The sequence below is a fragment of the Sphaeramia orbicularis genome, chromosome 4 (genome assembly GCF_902148855.1).
Source record: "Sphaeramia orbicularis chromosome 4, fSphaOr1.1, whole genome shotgun sequence".
NCBI classification, from domain to species: domain Eukaryota; kingdom Metazoa; phylum Chordata; class Actinopteri; order Kurtiformes; family Apogonidae; genus Sphaeramia; species Sphaeramia orbicularis.
Genome location: NC_043960.1, coordinates 4,307,380 through 4,333,588, shown reverse-complemented (window position 1 = coordinate 4,333,588; position 26,209 = coordinate 4,307,380). Strand labels below are relative to the sequence as shown.

The 26,209-nt window shown below is 38.4% G+C and overlaps 1 protein-coding gene across 4 annotated transcripts in view; it reads left to right on the top strand.

Moving 5' to 3' along the window:
* The window catches only part of LOC115417459 (cAMP-specific 3',5'-cyclic phosphodiesterase 4D-like), a 239,641-nt gene extending 213,599 nt beyond the window's left edge, over positions 1-26,042 (top strand). For 2 of the 4 annotated variants that reach the window (XM_030131388.1, XM_030131386.1), the window contains 15 exons: positions 20-211; positions 1,409-1,450; positions 3,785-3,821; positions 6,163-6,236; positions 6,322-6,371; positions 8,735-8,847; positions 12,863-12,956; positions 18,645-18,817; positions 18,893-18,991; positions 19,788-19,952; positions 20,044-20,143; positions 20,921-21,075; positions 22,898-23,020; positions 24,130-24,312; positions 25,191-26,042. In XM_030131388.1, coding sequence (XP_029987248.1) covers positions 20-211; positions 1,409-1,450; positions 3,785-3,821; positions 6,163-6,236; positions 6,322-6,371; positions 8,735-8,847; positions 12,863-12,956; positions 18,645-18,817; positions 18,893-18,991; positions 19,788-19,952; positions 20,044-20,143; positions 20,921-21,075; positions 22,898-23,020; positions 24,130-24,312; positions 25,191-25,766 — 2,176 coding nt within the window. In that variant the 3' untranslated portion in view covers positions 25,767-26,042. The remainder of the gene's footprint in view (positions 1-19; positions 212-1,408; positions 1,451-3,784; positions 3,822-6,162; positions 6,237-6,321; positions 6,372-8,734; positions 8,848-12,862; positions 12,957-18,644; positions 18,818-18,892; positions 18,992-19,787; positions 19,953-20,043; positions 20,144-20,920; positions 21,076-22,897; positions 23,021-24,129; positions 24,313-25,190) is intronic. The other 2 variants (XM_030131390.1, XM_030131389.1) reach the window with 2 other exon arrangements.
* Positions 26,043-26,209: the final 167 nt, after the last annotated feature.

The following is a 26,209-nucleotide window of genomic DNA, read 5'->3' as shown; positions in this document are numbered from 1 at the left end:
TGTTTATGTTTTTCTACAGTTTTGATGTGGAGAATGGCCTGTCAGTGGGTCGCAGTCCTCTGGACTCTCAGACGAGCCCGGGTTCTGGTCTGGTTCTTCAGGCCAACTTCCCCCACAGTCAGCGCCGCGAGTCCTTCCTCTACCGCTCCGACTCCGACTTTGACCTTTCACCCAAAGCTATGTCCCGCAACTCGTCTACTGCCAGCGACCTGTGAGTATCCATTAAACCTGTGACACCTGAATGCAACAGAATGTCAATATTTATTCATGTAAACACATCTGAGGTCCGGTTTACTCTGTGTTTATTCATGAGGCGTTTGGAGACATAGTTTTGGACTTCTGACTGAATCCACATTAGTTTAACCAGGTTCTACCGTTTATCTAGCTACTGATGTCTGTGTGCAGTTAGCAGTCTCTAAGACCACGTTCACACTGCAGGTCTGAACGCTTAAAAAAACCTGGAAAAAACGCCTATGTAAAGATCTGCTTTTATGTCAGATATTTGAGTATAGTTTTAATTTATACCAATTTTGATTTTACATACCTAATATTTGGAACCAATATTCACTTTTAAAGTCTTTGAAAAGGTTCGTTAAGCATCTTTGTGCTATTTATGCAATACATTTTTCAAATCGGATTTTATATTTTTGTGTGTTTTTTGGCCTTTTATGTTGATATTGTAGGTTAAAGTGAAAAAATAATAGACAGATGAGATAGATGAAGTTGTGCTGAAAAAAAGACACCAAACATGGGTATAGTAAACATTTCTTTATATAATATATAAAGGCAAAACCAAAAGTACTCAAAAATGACCAAAATAGGCTCAGACCACTAAGGGTTAAAACACAGAACAGCAATTTGTACAATGTGCACAAGACAATGTATTATCAACATGCTCATTAAAGAAATATACATAAATAAATATGATTGTTGACATTATAATGTAAATGCCATCAGACTCATGTGTCAGCCGTCTATAGTCTACGCAGCACATTGTGTTTATGGAAGTAAATATGGGTGTAGTCGGGTCCTGACTCCTCCAGTGCAGGAACTGTGATGTAGACCTGTCACATTTCAATGATGTAGAAGCCAAGAAGTTGAAAAATTTGGCCCCTGAACTAAAATGGTTTTGATGCCGTTGATTGTTAATATCTTCAGTGTAAGTTTTGCATTTGAAAAATTCACCCCGCAGGCCAGACTAGAAACTTTGAAGAACCGGTCCTCGATTCCCATCCTACATATGAAAATGAGCGGTATTTCAGACTGCCATTACAAAATCAGATATGGGTCACAGATGGGCAAAAAAGTCCGATTTGGGCCACATTTACCTGCAGTGTGAACGTAGCCATAGAAACCAGAGTGTAAATGAGACCTGGACCACCAATAGCTGTCGTCCTTTGTTTTGAAGGGAGGAGGGATTGAAGCATTGGGAAGTCAATTGGCTACCTCGGTGAGACCAAGTGTGAAGACTGCTGTGACTTCTTCTGTCCTTCTCTATTCGACCCCCTCCCCTTCCACCCTCCCACTAAAACACCACCTTTTCCTGAACGCAATCCTCAAAAACCAAACCCTAAACGCATCACCTCTGGAAATGAATGCAGACGGTGATGTGTTGTCACTAGAGTTCAGGGTCAAGCCATGAGCGAGCAGACATCGCATTTAATTCATAGAAATTCACTTCACCCTCAGATGCAAGAGTGGGTCAGAAATGACCCAGAGTATTTGTTTTCTTACAAAATCTTTGTAATGACAAGTTATTATTTCATATTCCAGGTATTTCTCAAAAAACATGTTATTGACATCATGCCATTTAAATTTATAACTTAAGTTTTATAGATTTTATGTATTTGTAGTTTTTGTATAACTACCCAACCTTCCATAGATGAGTCAAAATGACCCGCATTCATTTTCAATGGAATTTCATCTGTTTCATTCAATTACATTCATTCATTCTGCAGCAAAACCAAAGGACTCACTCACTCACAACATGGATGTTGACATGATTCTATTGCTGTTATATAGGCTACTATATATGCTTTGCATTTCACATTTTCACACTATTTTTTAAAAAGCTTTCTAAAATTGTTAACTGTGTTAGAAAATGAAAAATAAAAAAAGATGACAAACGTGAAACATTCATGAAACAACATGAAACCATTCTTTTGTGGACCAAAATATAGTACAATTGTTTAGTTTTAACATGACAAAATGACATAAAGTGCATAAAAACACACAGACTTTTACACTGGTCATTATGACAGACCCATTTATGGAAGAGTCGCGGGTCCAGACACTTGTGCATCCAAGGCTTAAACATCTCAGTCATAGGTAATAAAGTTGTAAACGTCCAGATGATCATATCCTCAGATATGTACAGAGTCTCTCTGACTGTGTGGGTTTATTCGATGTCTCATAAATTCATGTCATGACCCTGACTTCCCTCTAGTCGGTCGTCCCAGCAACCAATGCATGAACACTGCTCCTCACCTGGATATTTTCTGTTCCCGTTCTACAAACACGTCTAAGAGGCGTTCAGGAGCACCTGTAGGAAGCAAATAAATGCACAATTAGAAGCATTAGCATCTCAATGGAGACAGAGTTCTGGATCTTTGAAAGTCCAATGTTTGTTCATGCACTATATGGACAAAAGTATGTGGACATGTTGACTTCAGGTGCTTCTTTTCTAACAGGGGTCTGGGATACAAAACAGTAATGACAAATATAGTAGTTTTATGTCGGGATAAATATCATTGCATTGGTTAGTTTGCTTTAAATTGTTGTCTTTGTTTCCAAAATGCCACAGAGATGGATTTTACTTAATTTCTCTCAACACTGATTTTTTTTTATCCATATTATAATTTTAAATGTTTTACCTCTAAATTTTTAAAATATTTTTCATGCTTTGACTGTAAATAATAATTTTCTACCACAACTAACCATCTACTTTCTTTACATCTCACTTATAATTGAAAAACCTCCCATTAGACCTTAAGGAAACATTGATGTTTATTAACTATATGAACAAAAATATTGGGACACATGTCTACAGCTGCAAGATGTTCTGTTCATGATAATTTGGGATAAAAACACCAATATTTCCTTAAAGTTTAATGAGATTTTTTCAGTTATAAGTGAAATGTGAAGAAAGTAGATGGTTAGTCATGGTAAAAAATTATTTACAGTCAGAGCACAAAAAATATTTTAGAAATTTAGAGGTAGAACATTTACAGTCATAGTCATGGGTAAAAACAAACAAACAAAAAAGAAAACAAATCACTGTTGAGAGAAATGAAGTCAAAATCTCTGAGGCGTTTTGGAAGCAAAGGTAATAATTTAAACCAAAGTAACCAATGCAATGATATTTATCCCAATATTAAACTATATTCTGACATTTATCATTATTGGTTTGTATCCCAGACCCCAGTTCGAAAAGAAACACCTGAATTCAACGTGTCCACATACTTTTGTCCATAGAGTGTATTATAAAGTCACATTTCTAAGCCAAAGCCTCTATAGTTTTCTATGTGGCCTCCAGACCTCATCTGTCGACAGGTTGAACTCCTGAAGCCTCGTAGACGTATCTGCAGAACCAGACGTTGTCCTGTTCCTTTCCCCAGTTTCTGATGTTTGAGACTCAGCGTTTGTGTTCAGTCCTCACCATCTGAACGATACGTGAACCTTTGCTGTTACTGTGACTTAGGTGAAAGTTTCCTGTGTGTTTGTTCTGCATCTTTGTGACTTTTTCACTAGACGTCTGTTTGTGTTTGTATGTGGTTTTTCACAGACATGGAGAAGACATGATCGTGACTCCGTTTGCACAGGTTTGTGGCATTTACACTGAAACACTGCAACGCAAATGATCAAACAGACGTTTAACCTTTTAGAGCATGGATTTCAAACTCATTTTAGTTCAGGGGCCAGATCCTCCCAATAAGATCTGAAGTCACCTGAACAGTAGAATTATCTCATAATAACAAACCCTTCTCTATGTTTCAGTGTGAAACAAGTAAAATTACATGATGAAAATGTTTATATTTACAAACTATCCTTTAAAAAAATATGAATAACGTGAACACCTGTGAAAAAACTGAAAGTTATTAAGACAAATAAGTGCAATTTTAACAATATTATGTCTCGGTTTATCATTTACACATGTGCATTACAACGTACAGATCACAGTGGATCTACAAATACACAAAACATTTAAAAACAGGCAGAATATTGTTCAAATTACACTTACTTCTCTGAAGACACTTCAGGTTGTTCATATCTGTTCAGGTTAGTCACATTTTTTGTGAAAGGAAAGGTTATAAATGCAAACATTTTTATGTAATTTTACTTTTTTTACACACTAAAATAAAAAGAAACTTGTAGTTGTCATTATCTATAGGTTATTTTGATAGTATTTTGCTGGTCTGACCCACTTTACATCATATTGGTCTATATGTAGAACCTGAACTAAAATGATTTTGACACTACTGATTGGTAATATCTTCAATATAATTTTTACATTTCACAAATTTATCCAAAGGGCTGGATTGGACCCTTCGGTGGGCCGGATTTGGCCCCCGGGCAGCATGTTTAATACCTGTGCTTTAGAGACTTGGTAAAAATACACCACTTACACTACATTCAGACAGCAGGTCTTAATGCACAATTCAGATTTTTTGGTGAAATCAGATTTTTTTGTGTGCTCGTTCATATTATACATTAAATGCGACTTCTATCAGTTTTGAGTCTGAACTGAATGCGACCCTGAAGTGACCCACAAAAGAGGTCCTAACCCTGACGTAATACATGACCGCGCAGACACACACTGTGTTTACGGAAGGAAATATGTTTTTCCTCCGCTCCGTCTCCTGGGACGCAGAATTTTCACATTTGTCGCATTTCACTGATGTAAAGGTCGGATAAATGCGACCTGGCCGGTCAGACTGAAGTCACATCGCAAAATATCAGATACGTATGGGATTTAGGACCACATATGAAAGTGTCCTGAGTCAGATTAGAAAAACTCAGGTTTGTGCTGTTCAGACTGTCTTTACCAGATCAGATACACGTCACATATGGGCAAAAATCTGGATCTGACCCACATTTGTCTGCAGTCTGAACATTGCGTTATTATACTTTTCTACTGACACATGGATCCTCATCGACTCTTCTTCAAATCTGAAAAGTGAGATGTTTAGTTTTTCACAGAAAACGCCCACTCACATCTCTGTGTACGGATCGGTCTGTTCTGTTTGTCTGTACACTGAGTTTATGGAAGAAAAAAAAAAAAAACAGCATCAGCAGGACACATTTATCTGAATTATCTTCTACATGATATTATCACTTATAACTGGTCCAGTCTGACCTCTGACCTCTGACCTTCGTTCATCTACATTTATCTGTCTTTATCAAACTTAACATCACAGCTCCAAAATTGGTCATGGAACTTTTTTTACTGAGTCACCCATTTGTTTAGTTTTTAGTGAATTTTCGTTTATTTCTATGATTATTTTATTTGTTTTTTTCTTCTGATTATTTTGCTTCACATTGTGTTAATTTTTTCTTTATTTCTGCACATTTTCTTGATTATTTTGTTCATATTTGCAAATGTTGCTGCTTATTTCATAAATTTTTGCTTATTTTTTTTGTTCATTTTTGTTCATTCATTAATGCCCAACATCTTAACTAAATTTTTATTCATTTTCATTCTTTTTGATGTTTTTTTTCTCATTTCCTGATTATTTGATTCACTTTTTTCATTTTCCCAATTATTTTGTCCAGTCTTGCTAATTATCTTAATTATTTTATTCATTTTTTGCTCATTTTCTCAATTATTTTATTGTTTTTATTGTTATTATCTTGGTGTCCAGACAAGAAAATGAACCACTGATGGACCAAAGACAAAATGCACCTTTGAGATTCTTAATTTTCATGGTTTTTTGGGAATAAATTGCAAATTTTATCCCAAACTAAATGAGCTGCGATGGCTCTGAGTGAATCTTCACATTTTGATGCCAGTTTTTAATCATTTATACTTGAACGTGTAGTTGTGGGATTGCATACATCGGATTCAGAGACATTCTATTCGGATTTTTTAAATATTTAGTTGCTTCCTGTTTCCATTATGAACTGTCGCTGCATCTGTTCACTCCTTTTTTCATTCTCCTTCAGGTTCTTGCAAGTTTACGGACGGTGAGGAGTAACTTTGCGGCTCTGACACATCTGCAGGATCGAGTGGGAAACAAGTAGGAACTAGAAAACAAACCGATTGATGAGGTTTTGTTTTTCCTTTTATTCCACTAAATGCTTTATATCTGTTCCTCGTTGCAGGCGTCCGTCGAGCACCAACCAGCCGTCCATGTGTAAGCCCTGCCTCACCGGTTAGTACCACGTCTGCATTTTACCCGCGGATAAAGATGGAAACCTTATGTATTGGCCGATATTTGATATGAAGTCATTATTCAGATGCATTTATCTCATATTAGAGACATTTGGTGAAAATAGAATAACAGACAACATTTGTGTTCAAAGGTTGGTATTACAAAATGTCATTTTAGGCATGTTTTCTACACTTACCTGCTGTTATATTCTACTTGGCTCTACTCAGTTTTTAGAGTTTTCCATTTGGTAATAATACCTGTTGCTCATTTTGTTTTGTTTGTCAAATGAGCCGAGTCAAACTGAAACTACCATCATCGAACTACAGGCCACTGATTGGTGACATCACTGCATGAGTCATGACAGCGACTCCATGTATTACATTATGTGATAATCATGGTCATTTTTGCTGTTTTCTCTGAAGCTTTTGTTCAATTTTGATGGTTTTGACCATAATAGACTTTTCTACTACAGTTCCATAGTACAGTCAACTAACACACTGACCCATGGGAAACCACACTGCAAAAATCTAAATCTTACCAAGTGTATTTTTCTTATTTCTCGTCAAAATATCTCATCACACTTAAAATAAGACATAAACACCTAAAGAGTCACTTGTAAGTGAGATATGAAGCAAAGGACTTATGCCTATACATGATATACTGTTCTTTGGTTCTGCCCTACTGAACATGTTGTGCAGAAATATGGGGACTGCAGGAAAAAACGAGTATAGATACATTAGTAAAATTACAAAAAAAGAGCTATTAGAATAATTAATAAAGTAGGATATTTTGAAGCAACTAATAATTGATTTATTCAACTTAATACCTTAAAATTGCCGGATATTGTATGTATTAAAATACTAGAGATGATTTATTAAGTAAAAAATGATATTGTTCCAAATAGCATCCAAGAGTTCTTTAAATTAAGAGAGTAACTATAATTTGTTTTTATATTTTTGAATGTATGAAAGTGAGGACAAATGGGTAGTCCAGATGTATTTGGGTTGTGGGTGTGAAATTATGGAATGGACTTGATGATGAATTTAAGTTGTTCACTTCTCTGATAAAGTTTTAAAAAATCCTTAAGTATGAGATCATTCAGGAATATTAAGTGGCAATAGTAGAAGTGTTTTTGTTTTATTATTGATTCTTTTGTTATAATGACAATGCTCGATGATGTACACATTTAAATTAAGGTGAGCGATGTGTCAGGTGAGAAGGATAGGCACAAAATAAGCTTCTGGCCTATTCCTTTTTTTGGGGGGTTTAGGTTTATTGTGGTTGTTGTACTGTGTCTGGTGATTACTGTACAAACCAAAAGTTAACCATTCATTCATTCATTCATTCATTCATTCATTCATTCCTATAAGAACTTATTTTTAGACAATAGATCTTGAAAATCTTATTACAAGAAATCTTACCAAGATAATTTTCACTTGTTCCATTGGCAGGTTTTTTTTCCTTGAATTAAGCAAAAAAAAAGTCTACCGATGGAACGAGTGAAAATTATTATTATTATTTTGACTAGAAATGAGAAAAATACACTTGGTAAGATTTAGATTTTTGCAGTGAACAGGTTCTAGATGTGGTAGTTTTTATGCTCAGGACAGCTGACTTTTGGGAAAAGATCTTCCACCTCTTGGACTTCATCACTGTCAGTACCGAGGATGGGATGCAAAAAAGGGGGGGTGTATTTAAAACCCACATCCTGACCCTGAGGGGCAGTATCCTGGTCCCCCATCATGGATATTTGTTGTGTATTCACGCATGTTGTACCGCATTTGTCCAGCAGTCACCGCCAAAGCATAATGTTACCCCATTGTTCTAACTGTAGGCAACGTGATTCTGGGCATAGCAACATGATTGTAAGGCTGTTGTATTCCAAAATTACTAATATCTTCCAAAATATTGGTCCTATCAGCTTGATGTTTTTGCTAGTCTGTTTCTTGGCCAAAAATACATAAATATGACAAACTGCAGCAGTTTATGGATTTTGTGTCATGTCATGACACACACACACACACAGAGTCCACTTCCTTTTAAAATATAAGATACTAAATGACATATTAGAAAGGAAGGAGGAAAGAAAGGAATCTAAACTAAAGCCAGCTGAATCTAAAAATCAGCTGAGTTTTCATTTTACAGTTGGAACCAAAAGTTTGATCAGTGGCTTAAATTGACTCTTCACTTAAATGTGATTTATTTGCCAAAAAAACTCTTTGAAACTTATTAAATTCTTGTAATTGGAGTTGAGTCGAGCCAGTGGGAGTGGTGCTAAAACTGTGTAATAATGAAAAAGCTGCATTAGTGACTTCATGCAGTTGTTTCTCCGACCTCTGACCTTTGACCTCCGACCCCCTCAGAGGAGCCCTACCAGAAGCTGGCCATGGAGACGCTGGAGGAGCTGGACTGGTGTCTGGACCAGCTGGAGACGCTTCAGACCAGACACTCGGTCAGCGAGATGGCGTCCAATAAGGTGAGATACGACCCTGTTGGGCTTCGAACCGACGCTACGGTGGTTATGTCATCAACAGTGAAAGCAGAAGGACGCTCTACAGTCCACTCCTCTGTCCACAACTTCACCAAACCACAAATGATCACAATGTTCTCCTCATCCTTTGTCCTTTTTTATTAATCTGCTCCAAAATGTTCGCAGCTTTTCCACCGAGTTCCATAAAAAAAAACTGAGCACTTTTTACAAACTCCTGCAGACAGACATGGGTGATTACATTATAAAATAAAAACAATTAACAAAAAGTAATTACATTCCTTTTGTTTTGCATGACATTAGATTAGGACTCTTCGCTCTTGTGGAGAAAGGTGGATTTATTTATTAGTTTTTTCCAGCTTTAAGTGAATTACATGTATGAATTGTAACTTATACTTGTAAAATGATGGGTCCTCACATCTTCTTTTGTTCATTTTATTTATTTATTGAAGTGTTGAAATCGGATCATCTCAACATGGAATGCAGTCCTAAAAGATCATCAGTCCCCGAATCTACAAACTACTGAATGAATACTGCATTTGAGAGACTTTTAAAGAGTTTAAGATTTTTATATATATATATATATATATATATATATATATATATATCCTTTATAGTCCCAACAGAGAAGGTGCCACAATAATAATAGAAATAATAATAGTAATAGATATCATAACAACAATATCAATAGTAACAATGACTAATGTGTGTTAATAGTAATAATAATGATTTCCAAAAATCAAGTAATATAAGTAACAATGATGATAATAATAATGATGAGGATGAAGGAGATGTCACTCTGTCATGTCTACACAGTCTCAAGTAATGCTCTAGGTGCTGTCTTTTCCTGTTATATTGTTAAATTCCTTTATTTCTGTTTATGTCATATTCATTTTTATTCTGTTTTTGCTTAAGGACACATTTCCAGAGTCTATAATTGCGTTGGTCTGTTCAGTTCATTGGGACAGTTTTCACTGTTTTAATGACAGTTTCCTTTATGCTAATGCTAAAGGATCAGATTCAGATTTCTTTATTGTCATTCAGACATTACACCAGAGATGCACTGTAGAACGAAATTACGATGCATTTGGCCATGATTAAAAACAATTCGATAAACACCATAAAAGAATAAAAATAATTTTTGAAAAAACAGTAGAGTATAATAAGCTCAATAATGAACTAAACACGTACTCTTTAAAATGGGGGACACATCCAGATCCTCCTCATGAATGGTGTCTCCCTCCACTGAATGAGTTAATGCCCCCCCCCCCCCATACCCCCCATACCCCCCCTCCCCCACCACCCTCCCACCCTGTCACACCTCCTTCATCTCCCACTCAGCCAATCAGATCGCTTCTACCCACCCAGCCCCTGAAGCCGGATGAGTCTGATTGGACTGCGAAGAGGTGGTGGAGGTGGTGGTGGTGGTGGGGGGGGGGTTCCAGCCCATCCGATGTGCAGGAGGGAGGGGGAGGTGGTGGTGGTGGTGGGAGTTTCCTCTCAGCCTCTCTCTCGCCTCATGTTTCTCATTCACAGTGTGTGACAGTAGTTGGATGAGCAGCTGCAGTCACACCCTTTCTTCCCCGATACTGGACCACATCCCCAGCCTCCCCCTCCTCTCCCCCCACCCCCACCCCAATCTACAATCTACCCCCCCAACCCCCCACCACCTCCACCCTTCAGGACAGCACATGGGACTGTGGGAACTTTTATTTCCAAACAGGCGTCTTTAAGCCGGCGTCCGTCTGAGCAGATTCCACTCAGCATCGGTCTGTGTTTTTTGTGGGTCTGGGGGGTCACCATGCGGGGGCTGACATGCCTGTGCCGGCGCCGTGGGTTTGTGTGTGCTGCAGACTCAGACAGGTGAGTGACAGGAGGCGCTGCTGCTTTCTGTTGTCTACATTGGGATGTATTGACCAACACCACAGGCTTTGCAGGAGGCCGGACGCCGGAGCTGCGAATGGAACCCCATTTAACATCGTGCACGCTCTTTACAACCGTGCACGCTCTTTACAACCGTGCATGCTCTTTACAACCGTGCATGCTCTTTACAACCGTGCACACTCTTTACAACCGTGCACGGTTGTTAAGAGCATGCACTTTACAACCGTGCATGCACTTTACAACCGTGCATGCACTTTACAACCGTGCACTCTCTTTACAACTGTGCACGCTCTGAACAACTGTGCACGCTCTAAACAACCTTGCACGCTCTTAACAACCGTGCACAGTTGTTAAGAGCATGCACTTTACAACCGTACACCCTCTTTACAACTGTGCACGCTCTTTACAACTGTGCACTCTCTTTACAACTGTGCACGCTCTTAACAACCGTGCACGCTCTTTCCAACCGTGCATGCTCTTTACAACCATGCACTCTCTTTACAACTGTGCACACTCTTAACAACTGTGCATGCCCTTAACAACCGTGCACGCTCTTTACAACCATGCACTCTCTTTACAACTGTGCACACTCTTAACAACTGTGCATGCCCTTAACAACCGTGCACGCTCTTTACAACCATGCACTCTCTTTACAACTGTGCACACTCTTAACAACCGTGCACGCTCTTAACAACCATGCACGCTCTTTACAACTGTGCACACTCTTTACAACTGTGCACACTCTTTACAACCTTGCACGCTCTTTACAACCGTGCACGCTCTTCACAGCAGAAGTGACATATCTGCATTCTTTTGCGTCCAGTCTGTTGACGGTGCAGACAGCAGATGCTTCACCGTGCTGAAGCCGGAGGACGCTGCTGGATGTTTTCCTCGGCGTCCATATGTGTGTCACACAGTCGCCGTGTATCCACCGCAGCATCACTCTCAGCCGCCGCTCGTCCCTCCTCCCTCCTCCCTCCTCCCTCCTCCCTCCTCCCTCCTCCCTCCTCCCTCGCTGACCGACCGTGTGCCGGAGCTGTTACATAATCAGCGCGGAAGCTGCTGCTGCTGCTGCTGCCGTAAACCTCAAACTGAAACACAAACTGACACTGTTTTCAGGAAGAAACTTTTCGTAGTTGCTGCAGAACAGCGGTGCTTCAGTGGTTTGAACCCAGATTCCAGATTCGTCCCTGGTCACGGGTTGGAGTTTAGAGTTTGTGTTTTCATTTTAAAAACACAACGAACAAACTGAAACAAACCATTCACATGAGTATGTTCAGATTTGGGTAAATATCCATGTAGTACAGACTGATTTAGCACAAGCAAACTGGAGTAAAGTTGATGGATATGGAGGGATTTAATTCATATTCATTATTACAATATAAAGATAAACACAACACAGAGGACAATGCATAAGAAAACTGTTTATTTACACACATCATGTAAAGATGTGACAGATCAGAAAGAGCCTTGGATACACCCATTCACACCATTCAACCAATCAGATGCAGCCTTTTAGCCGCCAGTCGTCAGATTAATTGGTGTCAGTTTTGGTGACGAATGTGACATGATGTGATTATGGTATTAAATAATGTCCCACGTTATGGACGCACTTCAAAATACATTTCACTGTTTCATGGATAAAATGCTTCATATACTCCTACTTCTTCTTCTTCTTCTTCTTCTTCTTCTTCTTCTTTTTCCTCCTCTTTTTGTTCTTCTCCTTCCTCTCCTTCTTCCTCCCCTTTCTCTTCTTCTTTCTCCTTCTTCTTCCTGCTCTTCCTCCTCTTCTGCTTCTTAACTAAGAACATGACAAACATCTTTCATATTTTTAACACTTATTCCGGTTCTAGTACCTTCTGTAAATTATTCCAGATGAAGAGGCAGTGAAGTGAAAAACCTTGTCATTTTATTTCTTTAATAACTCTGTGACACCATTTGTACAATGTTTTAGAGAAACAGACCACGATGCTTTTGGTTTTTACATGTTTGTACAAAGATACAAAAGAACATTAGATCTGAATCTGAGACAAACTGGGGATAAGTGTCCACTTGTGAACGATGCCCTGTTTCACCTGGTTTTAATGTTCTATGTTCTTCTTCTTCTTTTCTTTTGCAGTTTAAGAGGATGCTGAATCGTGAGCTGACGCAGCTGTCAGAGACGAGTCGCTCAGGGAATCAGGTGTCAGAGTTCATTGCCAGCACTTTCCTCGGTGAGTGTGAACAGACGCCAAAACAGATGCTTTTTCATGCACAGATCATGGGTCGGTTTGTTTTTGAAATCCAAGGCGTGGATTTAAGATGGGCATTTTAATTAGTTTTAAAGTTAAATAATCAAGTCTATTTAAGTTGATTAATTTATTAATGCAGGGGTGTTGAACTCATTTTATTTCAGGGGCCACATACAGCCCGATTTAATCTCAAGTGGATCAGACCAATAAAATAATAACATAATAACCTTGAAATAACTGCAAAAAAATCATGGGAAGGAAAGCTACTAGGACCCAAAAAAAAAAAAAAATTGGTTTGAGGTGGTCTTTGGAAAGAGGGATTCATAAAGTAGATGACAAACAGGAAGAAAACTCCAATGTGCTCTCTTTAAGTAGTAAAATACCTTTATTCTCACGGCATGGTCATGTGTAGACCTTTAAAAAAAAAAAAAACAGAAAGGTGTACACATGACCATGCCGTGAGAATAAAGACATTTTAATACTTAAAGAGAGCACATTGGAGTTTTCTTCCTGTTTGTCATCTACTTTAAATAACTGTTTTAGTGTGAAAAATTTAGAATTACAGTATGAAAATATGAATAGCATGAACAACCACATACAACCTGAACTTTCTTTTTAAAAATAAGTGCAGTTTCAACAATATGACATCACAGCTTATTATTAACACAACTTACAGATCACAGTGGATCTACGAATGCACAAAACATTTAGTAACAGGAAGAATATTGGTAAAATTACACTTGTTTTTCTGAAGACATTTCAGGCTTCTCATATTTGTTCAGGTTATTAACATTTTATTGTGAAAGGATAGTTTGTAAATGTAAATATTTTTATGTCATTTTACTTTTTTCACATTAAACCAAGAACAGAATTTGTATTTGTCATTATTTGTAGGTTATTATGCTTTTATTTCACCTGAGATCATGTTTGTGGAATCTGAACGAAAACCAGTTTGACACCCTTGACTGTGTAATGCTTGTACTGAATGGCCATACTGAACACTTTGGCGGCCCAGTTTTGGTCCGCAGGCCGTATGTTTGACGACTCTGGTCTAGTCCGAACCTGACCTTTTTATTTTCTTTTGATGGAAAATTCGTTGCCTCTAGGTTGTTTTCATCTTCACATGCTGTTTGGGTTTGAGAAAATTGTTTTGTTTTTTTTTTGTAATTTATATAAAATACTCATTATTTCTTTATTCAGTTTGTAAAGAAAGTGGCTCTGTTGTGTGTGTTTTGGCAGAAGAAAAGCAGGATGATCCTAAAGTTGTGCATAGAAATGAACCATCAGAAAAAGCAGGAAAATATCAAAGTCAGAGTTAGCTTTATTTGTCAGTTTTGCCATATTCAGCGCATACAGAAAACTGAAATTACAGAACTCTAAGGCCCACAGTGTCATGAGGAACAGAGTAGTAGAATACAAAAATATAAAAGACAATATGATCATAAGCAGCAGGGGTTGAAGAGAATAAATAAAACCATAAAGTGGCAGTAACAGTAAAGTGACAGATGAATATGAGGTTAAGTGAAATATGTTAAAAATGAGAGAAGAGGATTTTTTTCAAGAGAGGATGAAAAGATAAAGAACAACAAAAAAGGAAGAGAATAAAATAAAAGAAGGGGACATAAAATGTAAAAAAAAAAAAACAAAACAAAAAAAAAAACAGATGGGGTTGGCCAAGGGAAGGGTAACATCTAGATCAAAACATACATTTAAAATCACCTTTTGAAGACTTTTATTTTGAAAGTACATTACTTCTAGAGTTCAGCACAAGCTTTATTTTTTACAAATATGTTTTCAAAATACTTATATGGTGTTATATTCAGCATAAATGTATGTCAGGTTTTATAAAGTGGTCAAAAACAGATGTTCATTTTCTGTCCATCCATTCCCGAGGGGTTTTTGCTATTTTTTAAAAAACATATATTTATTCATTTTTACAAAAAAACAACACAAAACAGCCCCCCCCCCCTTTCCACACATCAGTGAATTTACAGCAACACAGTCCAGACAACAATAAATGAATATGCTACAAATTAGTAATCAGCAATTAGGAAAAATGTATTGTATGTATACTTCTTCCTACTCCTTTTTGACCATGCAAAATTCAGACTTGCACGTACTTGAAGATAGATTCTGTTCATTTAAATGTTATTTTGTTTTTGTCTTATTTGGATTTATTTTGTTTCATTTTGTTTCTTTGCATGTTCGAAATAAATAAATCGTATATCAGATAAAGAAAAATGTATGTAATGAAGAAAACTACCAGGTCGGTCACTCACATCCGTCACCTCATTGAAGACATTTTAACAAAGGGTTCCATATCTGGTCAAACACTTCGTCTCTGTCATCATTATAATACCTTAGTCCAGGGGTCTCAAACATGCGGCCCGGGGGCCAAATGCGGCCCGCCAAAGGTTCCAGTCTAGCCCATGGGGTGTTTTTGCAAAGTCAAAAATTCCACAGTCGTGAACTGAATGAAACAAAAAAAAATTAGCTTGAATTAAGGAAAAAATTTTGAACTAGAAAAGTACTCAGAGAGCGCAGACCTCCACCAAGGCAGATCACCCCCCCCCCCAGTCACCACCAAAATTTAATAGTTTGTTCTTTGTGCCAGTATCAACATTTCCTGAAATTTTCATCCAGATCTGTTCTTAACTTTTTGAGTTATCTTGCACACAGACAGACAGACAAACAAACCAGCGCTGGCAAAAACACAACCTCTTTGGCGGAGGTAATTAAGCAAAAAATCTTGAATTAAGCCAAAAAAAATCTTGAATTAACAACTTCAAATTTTTGTCTTTATTTTAGTGCAAAAAATACCATGAAATTATGAAAATATCTACATTTACAAACTATCCTGTAACAATAAAATATGAATAACCTGAACAAATATGAGCAACCTGAAATGTCTAAAGAAAATTAAGCACCATGTGAACTCTTTTCAGCCTGTTCCTCAGTGTTTAGTGTCTTTGTAGATCCGACCCATAATTCACATGGACAAATTATAATTTGAGGCAGAATATTGTTAAAATTGGACTTATTTTTCTTAAGAAATTTCAGTTTTTTCAGGTTATTCACATCTTTTTTGTTTGGATAGTTTATAAAAGTAAGTATTTTCATAATTTAATGTTTTTTTTTCTTTACACTAAAACAAAGACAAAAGTTTGGAGTTGACATTATTTATATGTTATAATGTTATTATTTTACTGGTCCGGCCCACTTCAGATCAAATTAGGCTGAATGTGGACCCTGAAAGAAAATGAGTTTGAGACCCCTGCCTTCGTCTTTCCAGATGTAGCCAGTTTTTACTATTTTTTATCTGGAAAATTAGGTGAAGACATTTTTTCCAATCACACATCTTAAAGTGCTCATTATTCCCTGCAAAATGAGGCATCAGTCATTTTTTTTCCATAGATGGTTGTGAAAGGACAAACATAAATGTAGTAAGGCTGTCCATCCGGGTCAGCCCCTTATAGATTTATAAAGAAACATAAAGATAAAAATAAGGTATTTAAAGGAAAAAAAAAACAACAGAATAAATGAATATAGAAGAGACTATGTTGGAGGTTTCTTAGGAGAGGGAGGCAGAGTATTTCTCCTTCCCTAAAAGCGAGGGAGGCTCGGCGGCAGACAGCATTCCCGGACACATTGTGTGGCGTTGTCGTAGCAACAGGGTGCAATATTATTAGACGGCGTGTTGCATCAATAGGCAGTCTGCGCTGGCAGGATGGAGGTCCGGCCGAGCCGCCATGGGGCCGTCACTCAGCCGCCGTTGTGATGTGAGCCCGGCTGTTTTTGGACATGAACACCAGGCTTTTGGGTGTGAGGAAGAGGAGGCACTGTGAGAGAGGTGAGGAAGGCCAGACGCCGTCGTCGCTGCCGCCGCTCACGATGCTCTGCCTCCTTATGGGGGCGTGTGTGCTTGTATCTGGGATCACATCTGTTTGCTGCTAGAGTCATTATCCGTCTGCGTTGGTAAAGGCAGCGGATCGGAGGCTCTGAGGTAAAGCAGGCGTTCTGTGATGCACCAACGGGATTATTAGTACCTTTTTTTTCCTTCTGCAAAAACGGATGAGTCATTTTTTTCTCAAACGCGTCCGCCGGGAGGTCACAAATCACCCAGAGCTCACGTTGAGGCAGTTCTGCTGATTTCCAGACTTGTGGTTGAAGGATTCCTGCTTCTGTGGCTGAAAAAATATCTATAACCAGCATATGTGATAAATATTCACTCTATGGACAAACGTACTGGGACACGTTGGAGTCAGGTGTTTCTTTTCTAACAGGGGTCTGGGATACAAAACAACAATGACTAATGTCAGAATATAGTTTTATATTGGGATAAATATCATTGCATTGGTTAGTTTGGGTTAAATTGTTATCTTTGTTTCCAAAATGCCTCAGAGATGGTTTTATTTTCATTTCTCTCAACATTGATTTTGGGGTTTTTGGTTTGTTTTTTTTATCCTTGACTATTCTACCTCTAAATTTCTGCAATATTTTTCATGCTCTGACAGTAAATGATCATTTTCTACCATAACTAACCATCTACTTTCTTCACATCTGACTGAGGAAGAAAAATCTCCCATTAAACTTTAAGGAAATATTGATGTTTATATGTTAAATCACCATAAACAGGACATCTTACAGCTGTAGACATTATGTGTCCCAATATTTTGGCCCATATAGTTTATAAACATCAATATTTCCTTATCTCTTTCTTAAATTAAAAACCATCTCTGAGGCATTTTGGAGGCAAAGGTAACAATTTCAACCAAACTAACCAATGCAATGATATTTATCCCAATATAAAACTATATTCTGACATTAGTCATTATTGTTTTGTATCCCAGACCCCTGTTAGAAAAGAAACACCTGAATTCAACGTGTCCACATACTTTTGTCCATATAGTGTATGTGTCTGTGAATGGACATTCTGTACCTGTGATATGTGATGCAAAAATGTCTGCTTCATCTTTTACTCTTTAGGTAATATACGTGTGACATTCTTAACATATTTGCATAAAATAGTCCTTTACGTGTCTTCAGATACATTTAGTGTGTGTGTGTGTGTGTGTGTGTGTGTGTGTGTCTGTGTGTGTGTGTGCTTTAGACTGATTTGAGTTGAAGTTCTGTAAACTCCTGATGCTCTTAATAAAAGTAATAATAATAATAATTATTACACATCAGTTTTATATAGCACTTTTCTAAGTACTCAAAGACGCTTTACAATAAACAACCAAGGGACAAACATAGATCCAACGGGTAAACAGATACGAAGTTAATACTAACTGGTAATCGAAGAACAAATACAGAGACAAATACTGACAAAAGAAAAACACACCAAAGAAGGTAGGTGAGAGTGGAGGAGGTTGAACGGGCGGTCAGTTTTCGAAGGATGATCTGAAGAGGTGGGATTTGAGTTGGCTTTTGAAAAAAAAAGTAGCAGGAAAGAAATTATCAACACAACAAAAAAAAGAAAAAAATATCTTTTTTCTAAATATACAAACGTATATACATACATTGTTCACCATGCGTTAGAAAATATATTATCAATATGATAAATAAATATACATAACTAAGTGTGCAAAACTTGTGTTATTAAAATCACGTGGTTATACTTTGGAGACATAAGATACGATTTAATGTTGTGTCTTTGTGTTTTTGTTGCAGAAAAGCAACATGATGTGGAGATTTTGTCTCCGCCGTCGAAGGAGAAGGAGAAGAAGAAGAGGCCCATGTCCCAGATCAGCGGCGTGAAGAAGGTGACTCAGAGCCCCAGTTTGGCGCCGACCTGCATCCCTCGCTTCGGCGTCAGCACGCCACACGAGAGCCTACTGTCCAAGGTGAGTCCCCGCCCACCGACCCACAGACCCACACTACAGCACAACCCCCTGAACGCCACTGTATGTCGTCTCCAGGAGATCGAGGACATCAACCGCTGGGGTCTGGACATATTTAAGATAGCAGAGTTTTCTGGAAACCGCCCTCTGACGGTCATCATGTACTCCATCTTCCAGGTAAGAACCAGAACAGAACGTCACAGAAACAGCCCACAGACACTCTAACATTTAATCATGTTTACTTTAGTTTTATTTAATTGTGCAGTTTGTCTTTTTATGTCAGTTTTCTTTTAGTTTAATAAACACATAAGTCTATAACATTTATTCTGTTTTCGTAGAGTTTTTATGCAGTGGAACGATCATGTTCTAGTTTTTCAGTCATGACAAAAACTGGGCTGTACATACGCTGAAAATACCTGTAAATATGAAATCCACTGATCCCATGTTTTTATTCTTAATTCATGTTTAGGGAAAATAACAGCTAATTTTACCAACAATGCAAAGTTTTAGTTTTTTGTGTAACGTTTGTTGAAGTTTTCGTCATTTCTTGTAATTTTTTCACTCATTTTATAATAATAATAATAATAATAAGAAGAAGAAGAAGCAGAAGAATGTTCTTTATTCACACTTTCACAACATGTAAGGATAAAATTTCCAGATTAAAAAGAATATGTATATGTATATATGTCTGTGTATACGTATAAACATATATATGTACTGTATACGTTTGATCATTTCAACCCTGAAAAAACAACAAGACTCAATGTGGATTTAGACTGTTGCACTGTTCTGTAAATCACCCGATGTCACACAGTTATTACGTAATTACCATCAGAGCCCCAACACATGTAAAAAAAAAAAAGAAAACTTTAAATCTGTTTATGTTTAAAACTTGACAGATTTTTTTTTGCTGACCCTGGAGTAAAACTCCTCTGATTTGACGCTGGTTTTCTCCTCTCCTTTTATTTCCCAGGAGCGAGACTTACTAAAGACCTTTAAAATCCCCACGGACACCTTCATCACCTTCATGATGACCCTGGAGGACCACTACCACGCCGACGTGGCCTATCACAACAACATCCATGCGGCCGACGTGGTTCAGTCCACCCACGTCCTTCTGTCCACGCCGGCCCTGGAGGTAAACGCCGGGGTGACGCCGCCGCTCGGACTCAAAGCCACGGCGTTCACGGGTTTATGACGTGGTGCGCTGTGTGTTTTCTGTCGTGCAGGCGGTGTTTACAGACCTGGAGATCATGGCTGTCCTTTTCGCCAGCGCCATCCATGACGTTGACCACCCGGGGGTCACCAACCAGTTCCTCATCAACACCAGTAGGTTCCACTAAGACCCTCTGGACCCTATGCTTCGAAAATATACGGAAATATTCAGCAGCTTCTACTGTTATTTAGTATGTCAGTTTAGTTTTTTTTTTATACGTATGTAAGTAGTTTTAGTTTTTTATGAGGAATTGAACTCTTTTACCCCATAAACACCCAAATATTGACCGATATAATCTACTGATCTGAACTAAATGATCTAATCTAAAGTCATAGTCTGAATAAATCTCATGTAGAAAAGTGGTTTAGAGGCTTTTGCAGATTCTATCGATGTAAAATCACACCTTTCACATAAACAATTGTTGTTTTTTTTGCATTTCTTGTTTGTTGTAGGAGAAAACTATCTTAATTTTTTATATATTTATGCAAAAGCAACTGTGCCAAATGTAAATATCATAGCAAAGTTGTTTATTTAATCCTCAAAGTCCTAAACATCCACCATCGGCCAAATTCATCTGCTGATCTAAACTGTTTTAATACCTGTTGATCCACTAATCCTATCAATACATGTAAATAATTGGTGTAAAATACAGTTTGTCATCCAATATGACCCATTTGGACATACAGAGGCTCTGTAGTTACCGTGGAAACAGCGTTATCTAACCAATGCAATGATATTTATCCCAATGTAAAACTATATTATGGCATATGTTATTATTATTGTTTTATATCCTAGACCCCTGTTAAAAAAGAAACACCTGAATTCAACGTGTCCACATACTTTTGTCCACGTAGTGCATGTCTAACAGTATTTGTCTTGTTCTTGTGCAGGTTCAGAGCTGGCGCTGATGTACAACGATGCCTCGGTGTTGGAGAACCACCACCTCGCCGTGGGCTTTAAACTGCTCCAAGAGGAGAACTGTGACATTTTCCAAAACCTCGGCAAGAAACAGAGAGACTCGCTCCGTAAAATGGTCATCGACATGGTGAGGGCGCCGCCGTTCTGCGACTGAGCATGTTACAGTCTGTGGGTTTAGAGTAGTTTGTACACAATCAAATCTGGTTTTTTTTTACTGTATTTTATATGATCATTAGAATATCCAGAACATAAAGACACATGCAGACAAGTTGGCGTTTATTTATTTAATCTTTTTTTTTTTTTTTTTTTTTTTTTTAACAAAATCACAACAACAAGAAACTACAAGTCACCAGAAATAAAAAAAAAACAATAAGCAAAAAGCAAAACAAACAAAAATAAAGACAATAGACACGAGGGAAAAACAAAATAAAAACAAAAAAAGCTAATAAATGACAATAAAGGGCGTTTTCACACAGCGTACTCGAGTGGGTCGTACTAGTAAAATACTGTTATAATAAACACTAATAATGACAACTCCAAATGTTTCCTGTTTGTTCTAGTGTAAAAACATACAAGTCCATGAAATATTTACATTTACAAACAATTCTTGTAGAAAACATGTGAAAAACTTGAACAAATATGAACAACACGAAATGTCATAAGAGAAAAAAGTAGAATTTAACAATATTCAGCCTGGTACTAAATGTTTTGATGTGTAAGTTGTAAAGCACGTGTAACTGATAAACTGAGGAGTAATAATGTTAAAGTTTGACTTACTTTTCATGATGTAATTTTCCTTTTTTTCGTTGTTGTTATTGTACTGGTCTGACCCACTTGAACTGAACTGTGGCCCCTGAACTAAAGTCAGTTTGGCCCCTCTGATGGCGATTGGATGGGATCATGGGAGTTATTTAAGCCAGAAATCTGTTTTTATTCACTACGTAAACATTAGTGTAGAGGATATGACACCAGATAACACATGAAACAGCCTGTTTCACTGAATAAAACAACAGATTTACTAAAGTCAACAAAACCTAAAAACATCAGTCTAGTGCAGGCGTGTCAAACATGCGGCCCAGGGGCCAAAACCGGCCCGCCAAAGGGTCCAATCCAGCCTGCGGGATGAATTGGTGAAATGCAAAAATTACACTGAAGATATTAACAATCAAGGATGTCAAAATAAATTTAGTTCAATTCCATCTGAAGTGGGTCAGACCAGCAAAATACTAACATAATAAAGTATAAATAACAAAAACCACATATTTTTCTCTTTGTTTTAGTGTAACAAAAAAGTACAATTACACAAAAATGTTAACATTTACAGACTAGCCTTTTACAAAAATGTGAAAAACCTGAACAAATATGAACAACCTGAAATGTCTTAAGAGATTTAAGGTTAATTGTACCAATATTCTGTCTGTTATTAAATGTTTTGTGCATTTGTAGATCCACTGTGATCTGTACGTTGTAATGAACATGTGAAAATGAGAAACTGAAGCCAAATAAGAGCATAAATTGTTAAAATTGCACTTTTTTTCTTAATAAATTTCATTTTGGTCATGGTTCATGTTTTTCCATATTTTTTTAAAGGATAGTTTGTAGATGTAGAAATTTTGATAATATAATCTTACTTTTTTCACTCTAAAACATAGAAATTAGACATACACATTTTGGAATTGATATGATTTCTGTATTATTATGTTATTATTTTAAAGATCCGGCCCACTGCAGGTCATATTGGGCTGTATGTGGCCCCTGAACTAACATGAGTTTGACAGCCCTGGTCTAGTGGTATGATATTTTAGTTTAGGTTTAAAAAACAGACAACAGATGGAAATATTCTGTTACGCTTCCCTCTTTCCCTTCAGTTTTACACAGCTGTGTTTCTGTCTGGATGTGGTTTCATGTGTGTGTTTTGACGTGGATGGTGTGTGTTGTGGTCCTCTCAGGTGTTGGCCACAGACATGTCCAAACACATGAACTTCTTGGCGGACATGAAGACGATGGTGGAGACGAAGAAGGTGACCAGTCTGGGAGTTCTGCTGCTCGACAACTACTCTGACCGCATCCAGGTTAGAACTGAGGAACCACATTTTAATGAGATGATGGACAACACAGTGTATTTTTAACCCTTTCATAGTTTTTTGTTTTTGTTTGGTTTTTTTTTCAAAAACATTCAATTTTAATATGAAGATTTCAAAAAGCTGCATCTTGGAAGTGACTGTAAATGAGAAAAGTACTGGGTATGATCCAGAGTTTATAATAGGAGTAAATGTACTCATCTAATTTGCATAATGCGAGGTCACAGGGCGGCGGCCATGTTGGGTTGTGTAACTTTTAGTAAAACTGAACTAGAAGAGAAGCTACAAGAAGTGGACAGAGACATCCATACACTGTTTAGAGATTTGGAATTTATTCATCTCATTCCCTCAAGTGTCTTATTGTACAAGTGCATAAGTAGTTTTAATTCAATTATCAATCAAACAATCAAATTATATTTATATAAAGCCACATCATAATCTCACAACACTTTACATTTAGAGCTGGACTAAACCAGACTCTTAATGAGCAAATTATGAGGAATTAAATACTTTTAGCTCAGTTTTTATTTAGTTTTAGGTTTTTTGTAGAATATTCTGAGGAAAAACTTGATTTATAGGAGATGAAAAGATAAAGAATGAGAGACCATTTTATTGTTGTTAACCCTGAATCTATCTATCTATCTATCTATCTATCTATCTATCTATCTATCTATCTATCTATCTATCTATCTATCTATCTATCTATCTATCTATCTATCTATCTATCTATCTATCTATCTATCTATCTATCTATCTATCTATCTATCTATCTATCTATCTATCTATCAATCAAATAAAGGTTCAAGCAAATGAACAAACCCTGGATTTTAGAAAATGTCCCAACTTTTCTGGAAATTTTAGGTGGAAATAAAAAACACACAGATTGCCAGGAATTCTTTTACCCAGGTAAATAAATTCTGGAAATAAAAGGTCCTGGGAATCTGGTGGGAAATTTTCATCAACATCACTTTAAGCGACTAAACACCTTTAAAAGTACAACTAATGGACCTTGTTGATGTAGAAGCAGTTGGATCATAACTGAACAGACACATGTGCAGTCGGTCCAACCCTCCCAGTCTGACTGAGCCGGTCTCCTTCAGGTTCTGCAGAACATGGTCCACTGTGCCGACCTCAGCAACCCGACCAAACCGCTGGAGCTTTATCGGCAGTGGACAGACCGCATCATGGTGGAGTTCTTCACCCAGGGAGACCGGGAGCGAGATAAAGGCATGGAGATCAGCCCCATGTGTGACAAACACAACGCCTCCATAGAGAAGAGCCAGGTAACAAAACCAACACCTGCACTCGTGTCACACACTTTATGTGTTTATATCTGTGGACAGTCAAGTCTGTTAGACACAAAAGACTGAACTGAATATAGGAAAATACCTGATTTTCACCGAAAAATACAAAATTCAGAGGATATTCTTACATTTTTCTTATATTATGACCAAACATAAGATCAGTCATGTCTAAATCAAAACACCTTCAGAATAAGAATAGTGCAGTTTAACCAAATTTAGGTCAAAAATAAAGATTACAATAATGCAAAATACAAAACAATACATAATACAGTAATATACGTGGGAGTGCATCCCATAAGTGCCGCAGCTGCCGTAACAGGTGTGAAACTGAAGATGAAACTTAACTTTGGACGTCTGACTCCCGGCTTCTGCACCTCTTTTACTCTGGAGGTTAAACAGAATTTTCCCATCTTCTACCGTATGTCCTGAACAGAGATGGATGCAAATGTTATAATTACTAAAGTAAAGTAGCTATCTTAAACTAATGTTTACATCATGTTCCCGGTGGCCACGGCAGCCCCGTTTGCCTGAAACGTGCTGCGCCGTAGGATTTTGGCCATTTTTTTTTTCCATTTTCAAGTTTTACTTACACGGCGCACTACGTTTCAGCCAAATGGGGCTACCTGCGTCCAAAGCTTCAGCCACGCTCCTCTGTGTTTTCCTGTGTTTCGTGGTCGAGACCCAACGAATCGACTGCTGAATTTGTTGCCAACTCTTTTAAGAATGGATTTGGATCGATTGAACAGATTTGTTGTTGCAGCACGAATAATGACGTAATAAAATCTGTGGTAAAAACTATAGTTGCTGTGTTCAGTCTGATACGAGCTGGTGCTTTATTAACGCTGTTCTTGGACCAGGTGGGGTTCATCGACTACATCGTCCACCCGCTGTGGGAGACGTGGGCGGACCTGGTCCACCCTGACGCTCAGGACATCCTGGACACTCTGGAGGACAATAGGGAGTGGTACCAGAGCATGATCCCCCGCAGCCCCTCGCCATCCAACCCAGAGGAGCCCCGCGGCGAGACGGGCGGCGCTGTCGGGGCAGGCGGGCCTGTCCCTGCAGGGGGAGGGGGCGGAGGAGGAGGGGGCGGGGACAAGTTCCAGTTTGAACTTACCCTGGAGGAAGAAGAGGAAGGCGAGGAGGAGGAGCTGGAGTCGGACCTGGAGAGCCCCTTTGAGGAGGATCTGCAGTCGGGGGGGGAGCGCCACCGGGACTCCTCCTCCCCGTCGTTGTCGCCGGACCCCCGTAGCAGCACTAGGTACCGCCCGCCTTCGCCGCACCCGTCTCGAGCCCTGAGCCTGGCGGCCATGTCGGTGCGGAGTCCCCACCCCTACCGGACGCTGGCCTCCTCGGGGCGGGACGGCGCCGAGCGGGACAGGGAGCTGAGCCAGGAGGGAGAGGGCGTGGCCTGTCTGCGACTGGGCACGTAACGGCCGGCCCACCTGCCCTGACGGACAGACACGAGGGCGGGGTTTGTCGGGAGACGGACACAGTTCAGGCTTTTACCAGTAACGTCTGTAAAATCACCACAGTCCCTTTACACTGGAGGCCAGAGGACGGCGCCCTCTGGATTCTTTTCTTTTTTACCGACAGAGAATGGGCGGAGCCTCCTTCGGTGCCTAAAAGGCCTCTGTGTCCCGTCCTCCGCTGTTGTAGCTGCAGTTCAGAGTGTCCCAAACAAAAAGAAATAATAAAAAAAAACAAACTGCTGCATTTTACCTGAAGGAGCCGACACTCGAACAAAAGCCCAAGGTAAAGGAAACGTCTTCCTCCAAACTAACACAGACATGAGCAGCGGACGAGGACGGCGTTGGTCTCCACAGGGTCATGGGAAATATTTTGCACCATAGTTTTAATCGTTGAGTCCAGTTGG